The sequence below is a fragment of the Onychostoma macrolepis genome, chromosome 09 (genome assembly GCF_012432095.1).
Source record: "Onychostoma macrolepis isolate SWU-2019 chromosome 09, ASM1243209v1, whole genome shotgun sequence".
Taxonomy (NCBI): domain Eukaryota; kingdom Metazoa; phylum Chordata; class Actinopteri; order Cypriniformes; family Cyprinidae; genus Onychostoma; species Onychostoma macrolepis.
Genome location: NC_081163.1, coordinates 19,672,568 through 19,698,028, shown reverse-complemented (window position 1 = coordinate 19,698,028; position 25,461 = coordinate 19,672,568). Strand labels below are relative to the sequence as shown.

Sequence of the window (25,461 nt, the reverse complement as noted above, 5' to 3'; positions counted from 1 at the left end):
GTTCCAGCTGAAATAAAGTTTGGCTGGAGATTCACTCAGCAGCACATTTGTTGCTTGTTTGTGGTTTGTACTTAGACTAATATGGATAGCAAAGTATTGGTCTTAGATCGACAGTTACAGGGTGGAGATTGAGGTGAGTTCCAAATGAGAAACAATTTCCACCTCCACCAATGAGCACCATCTCAGACCCCTCAAAGTCCAGCAGCTCAGAGCAGAATGAATGCAGCATCAGGGGCCAAGGCACAGATGACTGAAATAAAATAAAATTTGAAAAAAAAGATAAGCAATGACAAATAAATTAAAGTGATTTTTTTTTTTTTTTACATAAGAAAACTGGGGATTGCTGAAAATGTATTTGAAATTAATTAGTCAGCTGCAAAAATGAGAACAATACAATATTTATTTATTTAGGTGGCTTATTGTTCTTATAAACTGGGGTCCCACACCTTTTGACCAATGAATTTTCCAGTCATTCATGATTAACTTTATAAGCATTTTCATTATTATTATAATTTTTTTTAAATCATAGCTGTTGGCAATTTCTTGCCAATAAAATATTTTCAAGCTAAGTGTTACTAAAACAAATATATTCTAGATTTAATTTCCATTACTTCATTAAATTAATTACCCTGATTTTTCCAGTTCTAAAAATTTTTTTTTCCAGATTTTTCGTGACTGAGGAAACCCCTTATAAAACAGCAGCAATAATAAAAGATAAATTTCAATAACTCAATTTATTAATATTAATCAATTAATATTAGGCTGTTAATGGTCGACACACAACAGCAACTTCCTGCATTATTACATATGCATATTTGGATTGTACAACAGCAGTGAACATAGATTGTAGTCAGAATTGTTTTATTATGCCTATCCAATGAAATTTTAAGAGCCAACCAAAGCTAGAGTCCATGAGCATAGTAACTTACGGTATCCAGCTGGATCTCCACACAGCTCCCAGTGCTCAGATTTATTACAGCAACTCCTGGTACTCCATCAGCCTGAAGCCAAACTCCACCAACCACAACCAACTTCTCATTAATTACATTGGCTGAGTGAGAATATCTGAAAAAAAGAGGCCAAGACTGTGATTTTTGATCACTGAGAGGTGGCACATCTTCATAACACATTATTTTCATTCTTTTACACCCAATAACAACCAGTTTACACCCAGTTGTTTCGAACCTGGGTACTGGGGGTGGATGTAAATTCTTTGTCTCCCAGCAGAAATCTGATGATGTGGGTCTCAGGTAGAAAGCATCACCAAGAGGTCTGCCACCTTTCCCCAAACCTCCAAATATCACAAGCCCCCCTCCATAGGGACAAGCAGAATGAGAATGACGGGCTTCCGGAACAGCACCAACAACTGTCATCTGATTGAAACACACACACACGTAGAAACATTATGCTGCCCTTTCAAGGTAACAAAATCTAATGCATATACACTACTGCTTAAAAGTTTGGTGTAAGTACGATTTTTAATTAATACTCTTATTCAGCAAGGATGGACTGACCAAAGCTGACAGTAAAGACTTTTATACTGTTACAAAAGATTTCAATTAAATGCTGTTCTTTTGATATTGCTATTTATCAAAGAATCCCGAAACAGATTTAAACATTGATAAGAAGAAATAATATTTGCATAGCAAATCAGCATATTAGAATGATTTCTGAAGGATCATGTGACACTGAAGACTGAACTAATGGCTGCTGAAACTTACAACCCCAAACTTTTTAACTGTAGTGTACCAGTTTGTGTTTATGTTTTCATTAGGTTTTGATATGAGAAATTTGAGAAAGTCATGCCTCAGTCCAGTGTTTGTCCTCCAAACACAGGAAATGTGCATCACCTAGAACTGGATCCTTCTCTGTACGTCCTCCAAACACAAACAGAAAGGTCTTATCTGGAACGACACATTAAGAAGTTATTATTTTGCTCATTATAATCAGAACATTTTGAAAATAACTAGACTAAAATCTCTAACCTTTATAAGATATCAAGGTTGATGTGTGTCGCCATCGTGGTTTTGGACCGGTTCCGGTGCAAACCATGTTCTTAAATGACAGCTGTACAGCACTTTGGGATTGCTCGTTACCAGGGTCAAAGGTCACACACACAACACTGCCTGTTGGACTGAGTGGAGAAGTTCTGCCACCGAAGAGGACAGCTCCACCTCCAGGGATAGAGGTCAACGTCTGATAAAGACTAACCACTGAGGAGAAGAAATATGAGAGAAAGATATGCATACATACATAATTAGACTGGTCTCTACACCAAATTGTTTAATAATAAATTAAACAAAACCTTAGAGATTACATAGTTTTCAAATCCTACAGATTTTCATAGCACCAAAAATCTACTAATAACTCCAACTTGCAAACACTATGAAAACATACAGGGCACTCACATAAAACGATAAATACTTACAACCCCAAACATACAGGTCATACAGTTTATTTAGAAAAAATTCCAATAAGGAAACCATTATCAAAAGCAAAAATAAAGCAATGATCAAATCACCTTTATCTCCATGAGCTTCCACACAGGCACACTTCCAGCCATCTTTCTCTTTGATCAGGACCCTCGCTGCTGTGTCTCTTCCGCTTCTCCCACAGCCTCCGGTGAGTAAGATGATTCCAGGTGCCAGGACAGCAGAAGCCATACCAACAGCCTCTATACTCGGAGACCCACACATGGCCTGAATAACCAGGGGAGGACGCTCGGACCACTGAGGAGTCATGTGAGGGATGGAGGACACTAGGAGTGAAAAGAGCACATGTACCTTTACTACACTGCCTCACCTAGTGATACACATAATACCAAATATCTTACCAACACTTACCCTTCGGTAGAGTGAGAAGGGCTTGATTGGTCACAGAGCCTTTGGAGGCTGTAAGGATGAAGTAATGGGAACATTTCTGGTTCCATTCCTGTTATCATACAGATAAACACAGGTCTGGGATCAGGCATTAGGTCAGATCCAGTGGTGATTCTGGGACCACTCAAAGGTCTTTGCTGGGATTAGGGCTGTTTCCTCACCTCAAACTCATCAAAAGGCTCCAGTCCCTCGACTCTCTGCCTCTCATCTTCAAGAAGAAGGTCAAAGTAGAACTGGTTCATATCCAGACAGACACATTCTTCCCAGCCCTGCAGCAGACAAAGATCAGTTACCTGTCTTATTGACAATTAAGCATTTAAAAGTTGGTATGATTTTTTTTTAACTTTGTATGTACAGTCAGCCAGTCATTATCATAAAATACATCCGACAGTCAGGTCTTTTATTAATCTGATTTACATAATCCCGCTTATTACATGGCTATATAGTATTCAAAAAAAGAAATGGGTATAAAACGTTAATTTGAGGCATACCTTCTGTATGAATCTCTGCGTCTGAGCGACAGTGTCTGGATATTGTTTGAGAGCGTGTATGGTAGAATTGAGCTTCAGGAAGTGGTTCTGCATGACCCTGCCAAACGGGTCATCTGGGTGGATCTGTTCATACATAACAAACACAGATTGTGGGAGTAACTTGGCAGCCCAGCCAATCACAGCATCTGACCTGGAGAAAATCACCAAAACACATGTTCAAAATGAGCGAGTCTGTTTGCTCAACAGTTGATATGGCCTCTCTTTTGTAGTAGAAAGTAAAAGAAAGCTGTTAGAAAGACAGAATAGCAATGAGATCAAGATATGTTGCAGGCGAGTCTCAAAGCTCGATCTATGGAATAAGCACCAAGGCTCAATGGTTCAGGAGCACATATGCAAATCATTGCAATTCATGTTAAAGTTGAATTCACATTCTCACCATTGTGTTTCCATATAAGTCAGTACGACCTCTGACAAGACAAGTGTGGGAGCGTCCCACTGCAGTCCAGCTCCGCTCAGAGTCACCTCCACCTCCTGCTCCTTCCTGACATCCACACCAATGAGATTATAATGATCACTTCTGATGAACACAGCATCTACACATAAGCAAAAAACATATCGCAAATGTTTTAATATTACATTTAAGGGACGAAAGACAGGGTTGGACAAGATTACTAGCAAAATATGTACATATCCGTATGGATAATTAAGTTTATAAAGAGGACTATACAATTTAAGCAGTTATGTTTTGTAATAAAATCTATTAATATATTAATATGTGGTACAGTGAACATCCTACTAGTCTGCTGATTTGAGACAGTCTCCCAATCTGGCAACGCGTCCTTCAGGCAAGTATTGCTATTGATCAAGGCAGCCTTGCGCCGGGCAACTTCTGGAAAGTCAACCTCGAAAACTGTGACACCTCCAAGGCCTCCTTCTGCATGCAGCCGGAAATACAGGGAGTCAAAACCGGCTCCAAGGGACAGAATCTGAAATTAAGAGAACAATATGATCAAGATATTCTTTTTTTTTTTTTTTTTTACAGTAAAAACACATACACAAAACGTGAACATATCCCACCTGTCTCCTCGAGCAGGATTTAGTGGCATGGAAAAACCATTTCACACAGTGATCGACTGCTTTCCAGCGCACATAATAACCTCTGAGAGAAAATATACATGCATCAGAAATATCATATCTGTTTTATTAAAATATAAATCACTGAATGAGCAAGAACTGTCTCCTAAACATTTACCTATTTATCAGTGGAGCTCTTCTTGACACCTTGCACACAAAATGCTTGAGGAAATCATCGTGGAAGTAGCCCTGTGCCGCTGCTGATACCTTACTGACCACACTGCTGTCATTAGTCCCCTGCACCTGAGAGAAAATATCAATGAAAAGTTAATGCCACAGAAGAAAGTAACTTAAGTAATACAAGTTTGGAACAACATATAATATTATATACATATATACACACAGTATCTCACAAAAGTGAGTACACTCCTCACATTTTAGCAACTATTTTAGTATATCTTCTTCTCTTTACACTATATTTTAGAGTAGTCAATGTGCAGCTTGTATAGCAGTATACATTTACTGTCCTTTGAATATAACTCAACATACAGTCATTATTGTCAAAATAGCTGCCAACAAAAGTGAGTACACCCTACGTGATAAGCGCTATATATCATTTAACCGTGCAAAGCCACATGTCCTATTCATCATGTTCATGTTTTTGTCTGCTTAACAGGACTATACAAATTTGTGTATCTTGTTTTAGAGCAGTTAAAATTTGGTGCTTTGAGTACAGTTCTCTCATACTGACCACTGGATGTTCAACATGGCTCCTCATGTCAAAGAACTCTCTGAATTGTTGCTCTCCACAAAGATGGCCGAGGCTATAAGAAGATCAGCAACAACCTAAAACTGAGTTACAGTACAGTGGCCAGTGGCATACAGAGGTTTTCCAAGACGGGTTCCACTCGGAACAGGCCTCGCAAGGGTCGATCAAAGAAGTTGAGTCCTTGTGCTGTGCTTCAGGTGTAGAAGCTGGCTTCGAAAAACAGACGCATGAGTGCTGTCAGCATTGCTTTTGAGGTTGCAGAGGTGGAAAGTCAGCTTGTCAGTGCTCAGACCATATGCCGTACACTGCAACAAGTCAGTTTGCAGAAGTAAAGCCTCTTCTGAAGCTGGCTCACAAGAAAGCCTGCAAACAGTTTGCTGAAGACAACCTGTCCAAGAGCATGAATTACTGGAACCATGTCCTGTGGTCTGATGAGTCTAAGGTAAACTTGTTTGGCTCAGATGGTGTCCAGCATGTGGTGACACCCTGGTGAGGAGTGCCAAGAAAACTGTGTCATGCCTACAATCAAGCATGGTGGTGTTAGCATCATGGTCTGGGGCTGCATGAGTGCTGCTGGTACTGGGGAGCTGAGGTTCGTTGAGGGAAACATGGATTCCAACATGTACTGTGACATTCTGAAGCAGAAGATGATGCCCTCCCTTCAGAAACTGGGCCGAACGGCAGTTTTCCAACATAATAACGATCCCAAACACACCGCCAAGATGACAACTGCCTTGCTGATGAAGCTGAAGGTGAAGGTGATGGAGTGGCCAAGTATGTCTCCAGACCTGAACCCTACTGAACACCTGTGGGGCATCCTCAAGCGGAAGGTGGAGAAGCACCATGTGTCTAACATCCAGCAGCTCCGTGATGTCATTATGGAGGAGTGGAAGAGGATCCCAGCAACAACCTGCGCAGCTCTGGTGAACTCCAAGCCCAGGAGGATTAAGGCAGTGCTAGATAACAATGGTGCCCACACAGTTTTGACATGTTCACTTAGGGTGTACTCATTTTTGTTGCCAGTTATTTAGACAATAATGGATGTATGTTGAGTTATTTTTAGAGGACAGTAAATTTATACTGCTATACAAACTTAAATACATTTATATTATGCTCTTTAAAAGGTACTGTGGTAGTACCATGGTGACTGAATCAGTTGTCAATACCATATATTACTTGATTTCCAAAATTATATGCAATTTTACACTGGTACTTACTATGGGCCAAACAGTAGAGTACTATTAATTACCATGGTACGTGATATTTTTGACACCTTTTGTTAGTAGTATAACATCCTTTTGACTGCCATATTTGACCTTTTTAAAGTTCTCGGATCTAAGCTGATCCGGTTTTAATGAAACCCAACAGAACATAAATACTGTCAGACTCACAGCAACATCTTTTCCTTGCTCTCTCCTGCTGTTTATTGGCATCACTCTGAACCGCTCTGAACACACGTGGAAGCAGCCTGTTGAAACAACAAGGACGCACAAAAGCGGAAGCGGGTGCACATCATTCCATGACAAAAGCGTTTCAAATATAACCTCACATAAGAATTCAATGCAAAATAAATAAATTCAGAGTCAAAAACGAATATAGTTTATATCCCGGCGATCGGTAAATTAAATAATGGTACTGAGACACAGCAAAATAGACATAACACATATAGTTGTTGTTTATAATTACATTATAGTTTCGAGATAAATATAGGAACATTTAATTGCTATCTTAAATATAGTAACAGAATTAATTAATATTCCTAATTAATACACAATAACTTTTAAATTAATATATTTTTTTTAATCGTCCCTGGACTTTTTAGCAACATCTCATGCGTCATTTCCGCTGAACGTTAGCGTGATGCTGAATTAGGAAACTTGTTCAGCTCTAAACAGGAGGAAAATTAAAGGTTTGAGGTGTTTTTATTCCTATCTTTCAGGCTTTTATGTTGTTTATTTTTATGACGGTATTAATCTAACTGTATCCTTCATTATACTCCGTTTCGATAATCTAATATTAAACTCAACAATGAGACAAATTAAGCTTCATTGGGCAGTGAGCTGTACAGTTACTGTCACTTTGTTTTGGTTCATTTAATTCATACATTATTCGTTTGTAGCCGACGTTAATGACTAATAAATATTACTAAGTTTATCTTCTTTCTTAATTTACAGTGATTGAAACTGGGTGAATAAATATGACTCCTAAAATGAGCCCCGTCACATTTGTATTTAAGCTTTCTGTTAACATGAAGATCTGCTGGTGATATTTAAACCCAGCTTCCGCTAATATTTAATGGTTAAAAATGTCATGTTGGAACAAATCTCCCAGACAACCTTTCTGTAATAGGTTTATTTGTGTGAATTGTGTTTACTTGAATGTCATTAAGGTAATATTATCTATTTGGTTAACATGAATTGATCATTATTATTGAACAATAAAATAGTAATGAGTATTATTAATCAGTAATATATTTCATTAAATTATTTAAAAAATAAAAATCTCTAAAATAAATAAATAGAACTGTTGACATTTGGATGGACATACAGTCATGGCCATAAATATCGGCACCCTTGGTAAATATGATCAAAGAAGGCTGTGAAAATTAATCTGCATTGTTAATCCTTTTGATCTTTTATTTGAAAAAATAATCACAAAAATCTAACCTTTTATTGGATAATAAGAATTTAAAATGGGGGATGTCATTATGAAATAAATGTTTTTCTCTAATACACATTGGCCGCAATTAGCGGCACCCTTTTATTCAATACTTTTTGAAACCTCCATTTGCCAGTTTAACAGCTCTAAATTTTCTCCTATAATGCCTGATGAGGTTAGAGAACACCTGACAAGAGATCAGAGACCATGCCTTCATCCAGAATCACTCCAGACCCTTTAGATTCCCAGCTCCATGATGGTGCTTCTTCTCTTCAGTTCACCACTCATTTTCTATTGGGTTCAGGTCAGAGGACTGGAATGGCCATAGCAGAAACTTGGTTTTGTGTTCAGTGACCCATTTTTTTTGAGGTTTGTGTTTGGATTATCGTACGGTTGGAAGATACAAACATGGCCCATTATAAGATTTATAACAGAGTCAGTCACTTGTTGATTTTTTTATCTGTTGGTATTTGATAGAATCCATGATGCCATGTGTCTAAACAAGATGTCCAGGACCTCCAGCAGAAATATAGGCCTACAACATCAAAAATACAGCAATATATTTCATTGTACACATGGGTACTTTTTATCCCTGTGTTCACCAAACCCATCTTGAGTGTTTGCTGTTAAAAAGCTAATTTTTTTAGTTTCATCTGACCATAGAAGCCAGTCCCATTTGAAGTTCCAGTCGTGTCTGATAACTGAATATGCTGGAGTTTGTTTTTGGATGAGCTAGGAGAATTTTTCTTGAAACCCTTCCAAACTACATGTGGTGATTATAGGTGCTGTTTGAAAGGTTAGATTTTTGTAAATTTTTAAAATAAAAGATCAAAAGGATTAACAATGCAGATTAATTTTCACAGCCTTCTTTGATCATATTTACCAAGGGTGCCGATATTTTTGGCCATGACTGTATAGACAGTTATTGGATCATATGTGTAACTGATCTCTTTTTCTGTTCTCCCACTATTCACAGACCTCCATCATACAATCCCAAAGTCATCCACCTGATTACTTTCTTGAATACCAGACGAGCTGACCCTTCCTATTACAATCCACTCCCATTCTTCCGAAAAACATATCGTTCTTGGTCTTGAAAATACTTCCTCCTCCTGTTTTTGTTCTGTTTCTCCATCTTTCCCTCGTTTAGTTCTACTTTTTCCCTCCCCTCCATCATGACTGAACCAGAGCTACTCACAGAGGTCCCTGCATCTCTGAAACGGCTGGCCAAGCAGGTTGTGCGAGGTTTCTATGGCATCGAGCATGCTCTTGCTCTGGATGTGCTGATTCGGAACCCCTGCGTACGTGAAGAGGACATGCTGGAACTGCTCAAGTTCGACCGCAAGCAGCTGCGTTCGATTCTGAACACACTCAAGGCTGACAAGTTTGTCAAATGTCGTATGCGTGTGGAGACGGCACCTGATGGCAAGACGACACGACACAATTACTATTTCATTAACTACCGGCTGCTGGTTAATGTGGTGAAGTACAAGCTGGACCACATGCGCAGACGCATTGAGACGGATGAACGTGACTCGACTAACAGAGCCTCCTTCCGCTGCCCCTGCTGCACGAACACATTCACTGACCTTGAGGCCAACCAGCTGTTTGACCCCATGACTGGTGAGTATGAAAGTGGAAGATGATTGTTTTAAACTATTTGTTTGAATGCTATAAACACATGATCAAATAAGCTCTCCTTCAGGGATGTTTTATTAAAAGACATCATTGGTTAGACGTTCTTACGGTACATGCATGCAGCAGTAGAAATGAATCTGCTGTTAGAGTTTCTCCTATACCGTGTGAGTATTAGTGGGCAGAACTGTGTTGTCATTTGCACATATATATACTACTGTTTAAACATTTGTCAGTAAGATGATTTTTTTAAAGAAATGAATACTTTTTTTCCACAAGGATGCATTAAATTCATCAAAAATGATAGTAAAGACATTTATAATGTTTCAAATAAATACTGTTTTTAAAAAAATTTTATCATCAACGAATCCTGAAAAATGTAGCAAAAGCAGAACAACCATCATCATCATATTAGAATGATTTCTGAAGGATCATGTGTGACACTGAAGACTAGATATGTAATGGCCAAGACTAGACTAGTAATGGCTGCTGAAAGTTTAGCTTTACCAACACAGGAATAAATTACATTTTAAAATGTATTAAAATAGAAAACGGACTCATTTTCCAGTATTATTTTTTTAACTGTACTTTTTTATCAAATAAATGCAGCCAGGCTGAGCATAAGTCTTAATTCAAAAACATAAAAATCTTACCGTGCCCATAATTATTTATAGGGAGATGCAAGATTTTGGTCATTATCCGTCTGTACTACGCTGCTCAAATGGAATTAAAATCAGTTAAAGCAAACCAAGTGTACTAAATTAAAATACATCTGCTTTGATTTCTCTCTTCCCTTAGAATTTCATGGAACAAATATATTATTTTGAGTGTTATAAGAAATGGTAATGTGAGTAATGGGTCAAAGTCACTGTGTGATCATGATGTTGAAATCAATTAGAAAATACACTCTAATCTAAATATCTTGTTTATTCTGGCTGAATTTTTCATGTATATTCAATTCAATTCAAGTTTATTTGTATAATGCTTTTCACGATACAAATCATTGCAAAGCAGCTTTACAGAAAATTTAAGTTTCTATTTTAAAGTTTCTACATTATATTTAGTAGTAGCTTATCAGTGATGACTATGTCAATTTGATGTCCATATGGCAGAAATGTACAGTAAAATTCATGCAGTTAATGACATGTAATCAAACAGACAGTGAACAATATTAACTGCAATGATTATATGTTGCGATTACACTTATAACAAAGTTTCGTAGTTTTGTATGTTGTTTAAGGGTTGGCATTATCTGAGGTCCTCTGAGGGGTTGGCATCATCTCTTCTCAGGTGTTCGGTCATCTCAGATCTTCGTAAGATCCGTATACATTGAACATACAGGTGCATCTCAATTAATTAGAATGTCGTGGAAAAGTTCATTTATTTCAGTAATTCAACTCAAATTGTGAAACTCGTGTATTAAATAAATTCAATGCACACAGACTGAAGTAGTTTAAGTCTTTGGTTCTTTTAATTGTGATGATTTTGGCTCACATTTAACAAAAACCCACCAATTCACTAACAAATTAGAATACTTCATAAGACCAATAAAAAAAAACATTTTTAGTGAATTGTTGGCCTTCTGGAAAGTATGTTAATTTACTGTATATGTACTCAATACTTCATAGGGCTTTAATTACTGCCTCAGTTTGGCGTGGCATGAAGGTGATCAGTTTGTGACACTGCTGAGGTGGTGTGGAAGCCCAGGTTTCTTTGACAGTGGCCTTCAGCTCATCTGGATTTTTTGGTCTCTTGTTTCTCATTTTCCTCTTGACAATACCCCATAGAATCTCTATGGGGTTCAGGTCTGGTGAGTTTGCTGGCCAGTCAAGCACACCAACACCATGGTCATTTAACCAACTTTTGGTGCTTTTGGCAGTGTGGACAGGTGCCAAATCCTGCTGGAAAATGAAATCAGCATCTTCAAAAAGCTGTTCAGCAGAAGGAAGCATGAAGTGCTCCAAAATTTCTTGGTAAACGGGTGCAGTGACTTTGGTTTTCAAAAAACACAATGGACCAACACCAGCAGATGACATTGCACCCCAAATCATCACAGACTGTGGAAACTTAACACTGGACTTCAAGTGACTTGGGCTATGAGCTTCTCCACCCTTCCTCCAGACTCTAGGACCTTGGTTTCCAAATGAAATACAAAACTTGCTCTCATCTGAAAAGAGGACTTTGGACCACTGGGCAACAGTCCAGTTCTTCTTCTCCTTAGCCCAGGTAAGATTCCTCTGACGTTGTCTGTGGTTCAGGAGTGGCTTAATAAGAGGAATACAACAACTGTAGCCAAATTCCTTGACACGTCTGTGTGTGGTGGCTCTTGATGCCTTGACCCCAGCCTCAGTCCATTCCTTGAAGTTCACCCAAATTCTTGAATTGATTTTGCTTGACAATCCTCATAAGGCTGCGGTTCTCTCGGTTGGTTGTGCATCTTTTTCTTCCACACTTTTTCCTTCCACTCAACTTTCTGTTAACATGCTTGGATACAGCACTCTGTGAACAGCCAGCTTCTTTGGCAATGAATGTTTGTGGCTTACCCTCCTTGTGAAGGGTGTCAATGATTGTCTTCTGGACAACTGTCAGATCAGCAGTCTTCCCCATGATTGTGTAGCCTAGTGAATCAAACTGAGAGACTATTTTGAAGGCTCAAGAAACCTTTGCAGGTGTTTTGAGTTGATTAGCTGATTGGCATGTCACCATATTCTAATTTGTTGAGATAGTGAATTGGTGGGTTTTTGTTAAATGTGAGCCAAAATCATCACAATTAAAAGAACCAAAGACTTCAACTACTTCAGTCTGTGTGCATTGAATTTATTTAATACACAAGTTTCACAATTTGAGTTGAATTACTTAAATAAATGAATTTTTCCACGACATTCTAATTTGAGATCCTCCTGTAAGCTTACATTGGCTATTGTAATCTCTGTGTGGTTTTGTAAGATTCAAAAGAAACCACCTTGAAGCTGGTCTCAAATTTGAGGGATTGTGTCATCGTGAAGATCCTAAGCCATGTACATTAGGAAGTTTTTAATATAAGTCTGTGTTTGATCTTAATCTTTTTGCCCACTTTTGGTAAATGCGTTGTAATCTCGAAGTGAGTGATAAATTTATTTAAGTTGCTTGATCCACACTTTGGCAGAACTATGTTCAGACACATGATGGCAGCAGAGGTCAAAATTTGAAATGTTTTCAACACTTGAATGAACTTCACTTGGAGACTGATGCTGAATTGCGTCAGTTTGCAGACAATAATCACAGACAGGAACGGAAATGAAACTTTATTTTAATAGGTTTAAAAATAAACAGGCTGTAATCTCATTGAGACGGCTGTAAGGATTAGCACACCGCATTGACATCATCATCATCATCATGCCTTTCTGCTTCTGTGCCTACTGTTTTACACTTCTGACTTCAACAGCTGCTGATTTATGTACTTAGTGAAACACACACACACAAGTGCTGCTCTTGACGTGACTTGTGTTATAATGGTTTCAGAGAGGGAGTATTTGTGAAGCTTTGCACATTGCTGGCCGTCCCTGTTTAAGCTTTTATTATGGACTGAACCCAGCAAAACCAGAGTCCGTGTGTGTGTGTGTGTGTGTGTGTGTGTGTGTGTGTGTGTGTGTTTGAGTCCATTCCAGCAGTCTTGAATCATGTATAATTGATCTAACCTGAGTTGTGTTCAGAAGGAAAATAAATGAGAAGAGAGTCTGAAGAACAGTCTATCAACACCACTGAACACTGAAGACTCGTCTTTAGGGTCACTGAATAACGCTTTAACTTAATTATGTTCAAATGCGTCTGTTTTTAATGCACATGAAGTGTGTACATTGTTCAAATCTCTTTTCTTTAAAGGTTTTATCAGTGTTTGTAGGGAATTGACTGAATACTTAGGCCCAATGAAAAGACATTAATGCGGTTTCGTCAATTGAAGGAATAATCTGTTATTTTCAAACCTCAGTGTAAACGAACAGGAAATGTTAACAGTAATGGACTTACAGTGGATGCCTGGCAGACAGGAAAACCAGAGGACTTTAACAGAAATGCGCTGCTCATATTTTTATTAAAGCAATTCTTCAGTAATAAAATGTGTGTAATAGGAGTTGTAAAACTGTAAATTGTCGTTTAAGGCACTGCTTTTGTAGATGGAGAAACTTCAAGATATGCATTACAAACAATTTTCCTGAGTGTTGAGTTGCTCCATATAAACAATGTTTTGCGTATAGTCTTTTTCTGGTGTCCGCAGTTATCAAGCAGACATGATGACTAGGTTTCCTTTTTTAGCTGGTCATCAGCAGTTTAACCTGTACTGTAAAATTATATTGCATATTTTAATTATATTGGCAGTGCTGCCCATGGAATAGGAGTTGGAACACAGTGACAGTGGCTGTGTCTGAAATCTCAGAATAGGTACTTCGTCTGAATAAATACTTTGCAACCATTAAAAAAGTATGTTCTGTGTTATATAAATGTGTGTAATAGGAAAGTAATTGTACTACATTTATCATGTTGTCATCATGTGACCTACAGCATTAGTCAAGTGTCGCTTCACTGCAATCCTCAAATCCTCTCCCGTGGCCTCATGGGACAGTAAAGTGTCCATTATCATTAGATGTGCACTTCAGAATCTCGCCAGAAGTAGCAGATTACTTTTTGCCTGCTGTTTTATGAATACATATGACTTTTTTTCAGTACTGTTGTTTAGCACTATGATCAGTGTAGATTCCTTGACGAATAACACTTAAGTAAATTAGAACCATACAGCTCAAAATGTTTAATCAGCTTTAGGGCTGTCACGATTCCTCGATTAAAATCAAGTGCCAGATTACAAAAAAACCCAACCTCGATTACCCGTGTCGATTAACTGGCAAAATACTGGAAGTGGCGCATTCCACAGACTACTTCAAAATAAGTTTAAACCATAGACTGTATGGTTTAAACCCTTGCTCTGAGTTTGCATGTTTTGATGTCCACATGTTCTTGTTCAAGAAATGACAGTGGCTGTAGCATTTCTATCATAAAGATGTGGCCAAATATAAAAGATTAATTGGACGTTTTATTTAAATGTTGTTTAGTCAGCAGGGTTGCCAGGTTTTCTCAGCAAAACCCGCCCAATTTCTACTCAAAACTATCCCAATCGCCTTTCAGTGGAGATTCCCGGTAAAAATCGCTTTTTGGTGGAGTAAAATTCACATTTTTTGGCAGAGTCCCCCTGATAAAAGGCGCATTCCAGGGGCTAAATATCACGTTACTGGGGTCGCTTCAGCGTTAAAGTAGCCCAATTCCACGGGAAAACCACGGACTTGGCAACACTGTTAGTAAGTATTTTAAACAAGGATTAGATTGTTTTTACTCTTTACAGCGCAATCGTCAGGCAGTTGGCGCCCTCTGCAGGCATTTGATATAATACTTAATGCACACAAATTATGATTATATAATTTTATTACATTATGTATTTTAATTGTTTTGTTCCATATAATTACTTGCTTTTGATATTTTATTTGAGCCCATTGTTATTGCCTCATTGCTATTATATGTGTATTTTAAGTCATTTTTGGAGTCTATTGTTTGCTTAGGTCTATTTTTTTATTACCACAAAAAAAATCTGATTACTCGATTAATCATCAGAATAATCGACTGATTACTCAACTACCAAAATAATCATTAGTGACAGCCTTAATCCGCTTACTGAACAAATGACTCTTATGAGCCATTCCTTTTTAGTGAACCAAAACCATACAGCACAAAACTTTAAATCCGATTTCTGAACAAATGATTCTTATGAGTCATTATTTTCAGTGAATCATAAACATACAGCTCAAGCACTGTAATTGACTACAGTGTTCTCTGTATGATTCTGATTAAGGTTTTGTGGGGAATTGTTTAGTTTAATGATTAACTGTGGACTATTTTTCTGTCTTTGTCTCTGACTTCATGGCATTTCTTATATGTGTGAGCCCTACATTTATATAAGAGTCTTGCATAGGGCTTATGAAGACAGTCTTGTACCCAACAGACAGCTCTGTACAGAAACCTATGTTTAAGAGAGTGATGGACGCATGAGAGGAACAGAAATAAGAGAGAGAGCGTTGGAGGACTGAGAGCGGTGTCAGAGGTGAGTGATTTGTGTTAGAGGAATAGAAAGGCAGGTAAAGAGCACGTGGCATGTGTTCACCCTTACCTCTGCTGAAAGCAAACTGGCAGGCAAGGAGGCAAAGCTGTTGCTAGGATACACATCAGGAGGATTGGCGAGGATAGAGCAGATGAACGGAACAGCCAATGATGAAGCACCTAACCCTGTGTAGACCCTGCTATTGTACACATACTTATTTCTCATGTTCTCTCCTGGACTAGTATCCCTGAAAGGATTTTCTAAACATGAGTTTCATGATGCCCCGTGTTCTTTGTCCTCTGAGTGGGCTCAAACGTGGATGTTTTGCGATTGGCTGTTTTCACCCCGTGCTGCCTTTTGTGCTTAGGTGGCTTAGTTGCGTCTTAGAACAGGAGAGTGTATTGATCTGTGATTGGTCAAGCACATCCAGTTCCCCCCTCGTTGAGCAAAAAAAAAATTGATCTATGAAAATCTCTTTGATTGGTGAGGTGTTAGTAGAGATAAGGAGATCTGACAGGTCAGGCTTGCACGGTAATAAGCCACTCGCTGATCTCATCTCGGCATGTCTTCACGCTGCCTCATTTTTGTTATCTCCCTCTAGTCTTCCTTCCTTCTGAGTCGCACGTGTGCTTATTATAGCTGGGCCGTAACCACCCAACATGTAGATTAAAAAATATGGGTTTTTCAATGGCTGATTTGTATTATGTTTGGCATATTGCATGCTATCAATAATCAGGAAAAACCAGTGAATCAACTCATTTTCAGACATTTAAATATTGTTTTTTCCTTAGTCCTGCACCTGTCTGGAGTGGATGTTGGTCAATGGAAAGAGATTTTCTCTCCATTTTCGGAGAGAGCTTTAATCAGTGAGCACTTTATTCAAAATGATGCATGTTATATAACCTTGTCCCTAATACAGATTATTTTATTTTAGAGTAATTGAACTACCAAAAAAGCATCTAAAATTAATTTTTAGATTGTTTCTTAATGCATTTGATATTACCCATGTAAAAGATGAAGAAATTGTGTTTTAACACAAGCATTGTGTTCTACCATCCATTCATTCATTCTATTTTAAAACAAAGCTAATTTTAGAATTGTAAGCATGCCCACACATTTTATAACCTTTTTTTTTTTTTTTTCAGACAAATAAAATTGAGACTAGGGCTGGGCAAAAAAAAAGCGATTTTTCGATTAATCTTTTTTTTTTTTTTAATGACGTCGATTTGATATCGATTCTCTAAAGCCGCGAATCGATCTTTTCCTGTATTTGTTTCAGCAAACATTTAAAACAAGATCTGATTAATGGGAGTCTTATCAGTAGTCCTCTCCACTAGATGTCACCCTTATTTACCGATGCGCGATGTTACAACAGAAAGTCTGTCATTCATTCAGTGCTTATCATGGCGGAGATACTGTTGATGAGAACCAAGAACAAAGCCATACGCGTGATTCGTAATGCTCAGGTGAAAATTAATAGGGCGCAATGATTTCCGCAATGAATGGCAGATGGCGCGACGCACTCTTTTGTTTACTACACACATTTTAGCGCGGACGACTCTCGCGGTGTTTTCATCTTCTGCCGTCTCACTATGATGATATTAACACACAGCCGCTCTGAGAGTCATTTCATTAGCATTTTACAGTTTAATTTGAAAAAACTACCGTCGTATCACTTGATACACAGCAGCTGCAAGTTCCTCACGGCAACCTGTCAAAATAAAAGTTTAGTTTAACGTTAAGAGCAGTGTTAAGACTCAATGCTACTACTACTAATAAATATTAATAAATCTTTATATTTAAAGGAATAATCCCATTTGTTTTCTTTTTAATTTTAACAGTAAACATGTTGTGCACCACTTTGTTTGCCAAAAAATAAAAGGGTTTACTTTTCATTTGATTAGGATAAATTAAATTAATGTTGTTTTTTATGCCTTCATCTGATTACCAGAAAAATTAAGAACATTGTTTAAGAAAGGACCCTATACAAAAAAAAAGAATAGGTTTAAAATACAGGCCTGTGGTTCTTAATTTCTTTTTATTAATTCACTATTTATAAACTGATGTTTACTGTTCATTTTGTTAGAAATATCAATAGCTTTTGTATTAAAACTCATTACATTCACTGAATGTAATAAAAAAAAATCGAGAATCGAATCGATTCGGGACATCTGAATCAATACCCAGCCCTAATTGAGACATGTGAATCAATTGTCTGTCTTTTTGTTTTAAGACTTCAATGTATAGGATTACTGGCTTGCTAATGTCACCAGTTTTATTGTATTGTATAGACGTGATTTTCTACTGTTTAATGTTCAGAGTCAGCAATATTTCAAAAGAAATTACTTTTAATTAAAAGAGCATACATTAAATCGATCAAAAGTAATATTTCTATTTCAGATAATTGCTGTTCTTTTAAACTTTCTATTCATCAAAAATTCTTAAAATGTATCATGAATTCCACAAAAATATTAAGCAGCACAGCTGCTTCAACATTTGGTGTTCAGGAAACAGAAATGTTTCTTGAGCAGCAAATCAGCATATTACTTCTGAAGGATCATGTGACACTGAAGAATGTAGTAATTGCTGTTAAAAATTCAGTGTTGCCATCGAATGAATAAATAACTTGTTAAAATGTATCAATATAGAGAACAGACTTTTTATATTGTAATAAAATATAATTTTTTTTACAGTTTTTACTGTATTTTTTATCAAATAAATTCCGCCTTTGTGAGCATAAGAGACTTCTTTAAAAAAAAAAAAAAAAAAAATCTTACCAACCCCAAGTAATTTCCAACAGCTTCACATAAATGTAGTAGATATGCCCATCTGGACATTTCCTGCAGACGTTGCAAATCCAGTGTGAATTACTGATGATGGGTGATGCTGATTTTGGACGTTCTGTCCTGAAAACGAATCCATTCTGAATCGGGTTTTAGATGCTGCCTGAAGAGCTTAACTTGAATCCAGTTATTAGAAGTCATTTATATACAGTCCTCCAAAGGAGAACAGTTAACTGTATTTTTATTGTAATTATTATTATTGCATTGGCGCTTTTGCAATTAGAATCAATGTGGTACATTTGTCACAGTTGCTCAGACCCCATCATGAAAAAACTTTCTCCTCTCTCAAATGCTGAAATGATGCTGGATTTATCTTTTAAGGGCTGATCACAAAAGTCCTTTTGTTCTTTGGCGTAGACGACAGAACAAAGCGCCGTCCTGTTTTCAAAAGAGCTCTGAATCACTGGAGTGAGTGCTATGTAATTTAAACCAGACCTATTCATATCTCATAGATAATACAAAAACTATCAACACAAAGACACCAAACCATTTTTCCCCGACAGAATCCTTAATGTATGCCTACACGCTAACAGCACCGCGCCATGTTCCTTTAGATCATTGCGACAGTGTGTACGCACAGACCCAGTACAGACTTTGACTGAAAACAAAGATTACAACCAGAGTGTGTGCATGTGCCATATTGCTAATTGTCCAGGGCTTTGGATTTGCAGAATTCTTATGGCTGGGAGCCTCTAATGGCATGTAAAAAGAAAAACGGAAAAAACTTGTATTTCTTAATATAACATCCCTGTGGGTCAGTGCCTCCTTTTGGGAAAATTTAGTAAAGTTTCCATTCTGAGCTAGTGAACTTTCTATCAGTCTGTCACTTTAGAGTTGGTTCACATATAACATTTTTGCATTCCAGCGTTTTTTTTTTTTTTTTTTTTTATTTGATTACTGAGATGCATCTTGCTACTTCTGTAACGCAGAAGACTCTTTTAGACTCTGTTGAAGTTGATGCAGAATGCATTCTTATGTTTAAAAACAGCGGATGTAGATGCAAAAGCAGAAAGGAAAAGAACACAAGTTGCATTGACATGTCGTTTTAAAAATGCAGCGCTCATACACACAACGTTTGAAACGCAGCGAGACTTGGTACAGCGTTCAAAGGCCTACATAGAAAAAACTATTAAATGGCAGTGCAATAAAATGCTTTTTTGCTTTTAAAAATGTGAGATGCAGGGCAGTAGTGGATAAAAAATACAAGGTAACTTTTAAACTTTAGTGGCATATTTTTATAATGCAGTTTCACACGCAAGATGCTGTGAAAGGCATGAACACAATGGTCAAAGATGTCATCTAGCTTATTTTTATATGGAAAAACATTGGGAAAAAATCATTTTTGTGTTTAAAAATGTGAGACGCATGGTAGTGTAACGAAAACCACTAAAGTACTAAGTACTTAACAATTAGTTTTTTTAGAAGTTAGACTACTTCAATACTGCGTTTCTTAGTGCTGCATTTGTGTGTAGTCTGAGATGCAAGTGTGACGGTCAAATACAGTTTAGTGCATGTTTACATAGAAAAATAATGGAAAGGCAGTGCTGTAAAATACAAATGCATTCTGTGTGAACGGCCCCTTAGAATGCATCTGCTTTGCATCCCTTCTACAATTCATGGTGTTTGCATGCCTTTTGATATCGCCTCATCTTTATTTAGACATTTAAAATGCAGCCTGTTATCTCTGCATTTCTTATCGCTTGTGTGTGTGTGTGTGTGTGAGTGAGAGAGGACAGGCAGACAGACTGACTGACCAGGAGGGCTACAGTAAAATTGTTCTCTGCACTCCGGGCTTGTCGATATTTCCTTTGGAGCTGTGTCAAATGTGACGGAGACCTTTTTTATCTTCCCTTCACCTGAATGTTATTTCTTTTTAAAGTCTCTCTCTCTCTCTCTCTCTCTCTCTCTCTCTGTCTGTCTGTCTGTCTCTCTCTCTTTCTTTGTGCTTGTCAAATTGTTTTCTTTTCTGCCCTCCACTCCTGTATTGTCAGAGAAGACATCTGTAGTAAAAGGGCCTAGCTGGAGGTGATTGTTTTTCAGGAGCGCCTTCACAGATTTTGTTGTCAACATTCCAGCAAAGCTTTTAAAATGGAAATTGCGGTGAATCGTTTACTCGTTTGATTCCCCTCAAGGCCAGAAACTCGGAAGCTGTTTCACCACGCACTCAGCAAATAATATGGGAGTATTTCAGCATAAAAAAACATTGCTGGTGTGTGTTCATGATGGCAAAACATGAAAACGAGTAGAGTGGCATTCTAAATAAAAGACTACTATTAAGGGAAGGTTACAATATCAGCACCATCTGTGACTGACCATTAAATGCTAAGTACACACATATGTAAAAAATGTCAAGGCATGTCTTTTATATTCAGCTAGTAGTTGGAGTACGCCACACACTCATACAGAGGGCCCTGCTGTGTGTGTTCTTGTCAGAAGGCTGTAAATAACTTCAGCAGCAGATGGCAAACCAGACCAGCTTTGCTTGCCATGGAACCGCCAGTGAATTCTGGGGCTGAATGTGTGTTTGTATATGTTTGTCCTTGTGTCTGTGACTGTTCTTCCTCTTTCCTGTTTCAATAATATTAGATGGTCAGCAGTGGTTTTGGCACTGTCCTCTAGATGGCATTGAACTGTAATTGGACCGCACCCTGATTCTTTTCATAGTCTCTTAAAATATAAGTGTTTTTATTTTATTTCAATAAAATATTTTATTTTGAGAATAATAAAACCACAAGTTTTTGATATAAAACAGCCATAAGTGAAAATTAATTCTTCTCTTCAGCAAGGATGTTTCAGCTGATTAAAAGTGACAGTAAAGACATTTATAATGTTACCAAAAAACTAAAATAAGTGCTTGTGTTTTGAACTTTCTGTTCATCAAAGAATACTGAAAAAAATATATCATGATTTCCACAAAAATATTAAGCAGCACAACATTTTATTAAAATAAGAAATGTTTCTTTTGCACTGAATCAACATATTAGGATCATTTCATATTAGGAAAATTCAGCTTTGCCATCACAGAAATAAATTACATGTTAAAAAAGGTTATTTTAAATGATATAATATTTCCCCTTTTTTTTTTTTTTAATCAAATCAATGGAATGCAATGTAGTGTAGTTATTTCAAAAACTTCCAAAAAAATCTGACCAACCCCAAACTTTTGAATAGTATTTGTAAATTAATAATTTCATTTTAGACTCTGCATTGGCTGATTCCAGAACATAAGTAGTCATTTATAATGAGAACGTCTTGTTTAGCCAGACTGATTTGTTGTTAGTTTGAAAACTTTGCATGGTGACATTTTCTCACCCCCTGGCTACTGATGTTAGTGGTTCCTGGATCGAGACCAGCAGGTTTGTGAGCACAGCCAAATTTTCTGTCCCAAAACTGCCTGGTGGAAACGCCAAAGGATAGGGGGCCAGATTGGGCATTTGCTCCAACTCCAAAATTGGCACCATGTCTATGGGAAAAAGGGAACATGGAATCCCAGCCTCTGGCTATAACAGGGAACCAGAGATATAAAGTCCCTTAACAAAGTTTTTCTGGGCTCTAACTTCCAAAACTAATGACCTGGAGATGCCAAACATGACGGATGTGGTGTGGTGAAGTGCTGGAGAAAGAGGGTTGATAAGCAGAATGCTACTTCTTTTTTCCGACACAGGAACGTTCCGCTGTACCTTCTGTCAAACAGAAGTAGAGGAGGATGAATCTGCCGTGCCAAAGAAAGATGCCCGCACTCTGGTGGCGCGATTCAACGAGCAGATCGAGCCCATCTATGTATTGCTACGAGAGACAGAGGACATCAACTTGTCCCATGATCTTCTGGAGCCTGAACCGTCAGAAATCCCAGCCCTAAAACAGAGGTCAGCACCTTCTGTTCAGTCAAAGTTTGAAAGTGTTGTTTTCAACTAAAGCTATTAAATAAAAACGAAAAAAAAATGAGAAAAGCTCACAAAATGACTAAAAACTCCAAAATGATTTTAAAAAACACCAGCAATCAAGAATGGCCGTTTTCTATAATAAATTTACTAAAAATCCACCTTTGCTATTTTCCACAGTCGGGAGCGGGCCGCCCTGGCCGCAGGAGGAGCTGGTGCAGGGGTACCTGGTCGGGAAGTATGGAAAAACAAAGGCTCATCGTATGACCTCTACTCGCAGGATGTGGTCATCAGCATGGAAGACCAGGAGCCTCAGCCTGGCCAGACTACTGAGGGAAAAGCCCCCAAAGAGAGGCCCGTATGGCTGACGGAAAGCACAGTGCAGGGAGCGTACAACGAGACAGATGCTCTGAAGCAACGTGAGTCACACCGACTATTTTGAAAGTGGTTTTTGTGGTCATGGTTGCGTACTGACACTGCTTTATGCATTTTTTTTTTTTTTTGCCGCTTGTTTATACACCTCATGGGTCTGAATGCACAGTCTATCTATTTATAAGGGCAAGCACACAAATTGGTTGAAAGGGATATTTTATTCTGTTGTCATTCCAAACATTTTGGAGATGTATAGCAGAATATCTAAGCGACTACTGCTAATCATTTTTTTTTTTTTTTGTTTTATCTTATTTTGTAATTTTATTTTGGCATTTTTGCCTTTATTATGATAGAACAGATCAGAACTGACAGGCAGCGAAGTTGGAGAGAGATAGGGGCAGGACCCAAACTCGGGACGCCTGTAGCGCAACGCTGCTGTATGTCGGCAGCCAACCTTATTTTATTTCACTTATTTACATTTTTTTTTACCTACAAAGACAATAGAGTACAATAAAAGTGTCATGTTTGGCTTATTCTTGTGCTTTTCCAGGTTTCCAGATTTTAAAAGCCATAAAATAGTTTTGCATGATAGACATAAATTTAAAGTCATTATTCACTGAAAAATTTGCTTTCACCCATTCAAATCGTGATATATTAAAAAAAAAACTTATTTGCATATTCAACATCATTGAAGAGGAGAAGAAACCAAATGTACAGTTAATTTAGTGCATGTATCATACTTTATGGGTTTGGAAGTGTGGAAGTGTGGGTGAAATTTGAGTATTTGGAAGGCAAGATTGTCATTGAAAAATTACACCCTGTCCTATAAAGCTGTCTTATGGCTTCAGAAAGAAATTGAGTTTAGAAAGTACAGCACATTTATGGTGTAGAAAATATGCATCTAAATTCACCCTATTTTTTTCTTCTTTTCTTCCAATTTTTACACACCAGCTGGCGAGGACTCTATAGTAACCCAGGAGGGAATAACTGCACGAGGAGCCGCACAGGATGAGAACGAGGAGGTGATGCTTGGCTCTACTCATTCATGAGAAGAGGAGCGGAGTTGGTCCAGGAGGTGCCGTCGTTTCCAGACCGACCGTTCCAGCAGCTAACGCCAGCGACTCTGACAGCGATACCAGTGAATCTGACGAAGACTTGCCGCCTCAGGTTCCAGCCCACACTATGCACAACGCTACAGCCCTGCGGCCAGGAAAACAAGAGGATGAGGAGGACGAAGAAGATGATGAATTCGAGGAGGTCGGGGACGACCCTGTGGTTATGGTAGGGGGAAGACCTTTCCCTTACAGGGAAGTGAGCCAGAGACCCGAGCTGGTGGAACAGATGAGCGCTCAGGAGAAAGAGGCATACATTGAGATGGGCCAGAACCTCTTCCAGGACATGTACTTCTGAGTTCATCATGTCTGTCTGCATCACATTCGTTCTCGCTGTTGTCCATTTTTTTCTTTTTTATTTTTTTCATCAGAATAGTTTCGATCGGACTCCTTTGCACGGTCTCAAACGGTGTTGTGCGACGTGCCAGAGCTGAGAAATGTAGTGTTATATCGTTGACCGTTCTTCTTCTTTCTCATCCCTCTGCCATATTCGCATATGAAACTACTCTGGTGCCAATGATACCAAAGTATCACGGTTGTAAACAAGAGTATTGTACATTGGCAAACATGCTTGCAGCGCTACCTTTCCAGTTTGCTTGCGGTCTCGCCACATTCAGAGACGTCCAAATGAATAACAGTGTTGCTGCAGTGACCTCTGGGACGGTTTTACCCAAAAGAAAACCCCAAACCGAAGAGTTCTGGGGCTTTTCTGACATTTCTGACTTTTGAATGACAGCAAGTGGCAAATGTTGTTTTGTTCAAAGCTACCGAGACATTTCTGCATCTTGCTTTCAAGTCTTTTTCCATGGCTCTTTTTCTCAACAGTATTTAGCAGGACTTGCAGTTTGAAAGGAAAGACAAGCGATTTTGTTTTCGGCTGACTGCTTTGACGTGATATTAAATGGAGTTTTGATGAGATATGTTTGTTTAGAGTATGATTGCTTTCCTTTCACAGCAGAAATGAGCACTTTCTTCTTTTGATCTCTGCCTCAGTGGACATTACTCACTTCTGTTTGTTTATCCATAAGTGGAAAAATAATGTTTTTTTTTTTTAGTTTGTTAGACGTTTTACAGTAATAAAAAGCTGAGTGTGAAAACTTCAATCTGTGTATTCATGAATCTGTGTGTGCAGAAACCTCAATGAATATGAATTTATAGATGAGTTTCATAAACAAGAATCCTGCTGTTATTTCACATAAATGTATTCACAGAATGGTCCTTTTTTCCTGTTTTGCCAAGACTGTTGCCAAAAAATGTTTGAATTGACCTCTTATGTGTGATCATATAATTGAATTGGGAACCGAGTCTCCGGGGATGTGCTTTGGTGCAGCTGCAGATGAGATGATGCTCGGATGAGACGATGCGGGAGATAAAATCTGTGGTGCGTTGACGTGCAGCCAGACAGAAAACCGGCAGTGCTGCTGTCACGTCACATTACAGGTGCAGAACTGTGGAGTCAAGTATGGGTATCTGCGGCTTGGAGCAGGGGGTGTGTCTAAATGTTATGTAGGGGGTGTTTCTGAACTGGACGTTGTAGGTTTTGTAATCTAATTTAATTCTTAAAAAATGTTTTGCAATTTTAAAAAAGGAAAAAGTATGTTAGGATAGAAAATGAATGACACATGTTTG

The 25,461-nt window shown here is 38.1% G+C and overlaps 2 protein-coding genes across 2 annotated transcripts; one reads left to right on the top strand and one right to left on the bottom strand.

Annotated features, from left to right (window-relative positions):
* Positions 1–76: 76 nt before the first annotated feature.
* On the bottom strand, positions 77–6,751 carry lcmt2 (leucine carboxyl methyltransferase 2). Its single transcript, XM_058788220.1, has 14 exons — positions 6,605–6,751; positions 4,623–4,747; positions 4,448–4,529; positions 4,167–4,356; positions 3,807–3,963; positions 3,371–3,560; positions 3,041–3,148; positions 2,844–2,931; positions 2,522–2,758; positions 1,986–2,213; positions 1,807–1,904; positions 1,186–1,373; positions 930–1,065; positions 77–250 (listed from the first exon to the last, which is right to left on the bottom strand). Exons 1-14 carry the CDS (start codon positions 6,644–6,646, stop codon positions 77–79), a joined length of 2,043 nt encoding a protein of 680 aa, XP_058644203.1. The 5' UTR covers positions 6,647–6,751.
* Positions 6,752–7,025: 274 nt separating this feature from the next.
* Positions 7,026–24,943, top strand: gtf2e1 (general transcription factor IIE, polypeptide 1, alpha). Its single transcript, XM_058788094.1, is given in 6 exon segments — positions 7,026–7,122; positions 8,848–9,494; positions 22,132–22,333; positions 22,529–22,767; positions 23,672–23,748; positions 23,750–24,943. Coding segments are annotated over 5 exon segments (1,347 nt in total). The 5' UTR covers positions 7,026–7,122; positions 8,848–9,046; the 3' UTR covers positions 24,131–24,943.
* The last annotated feature ends 518 nt before the right edge of the window (positions 24,944–25,461 follow it).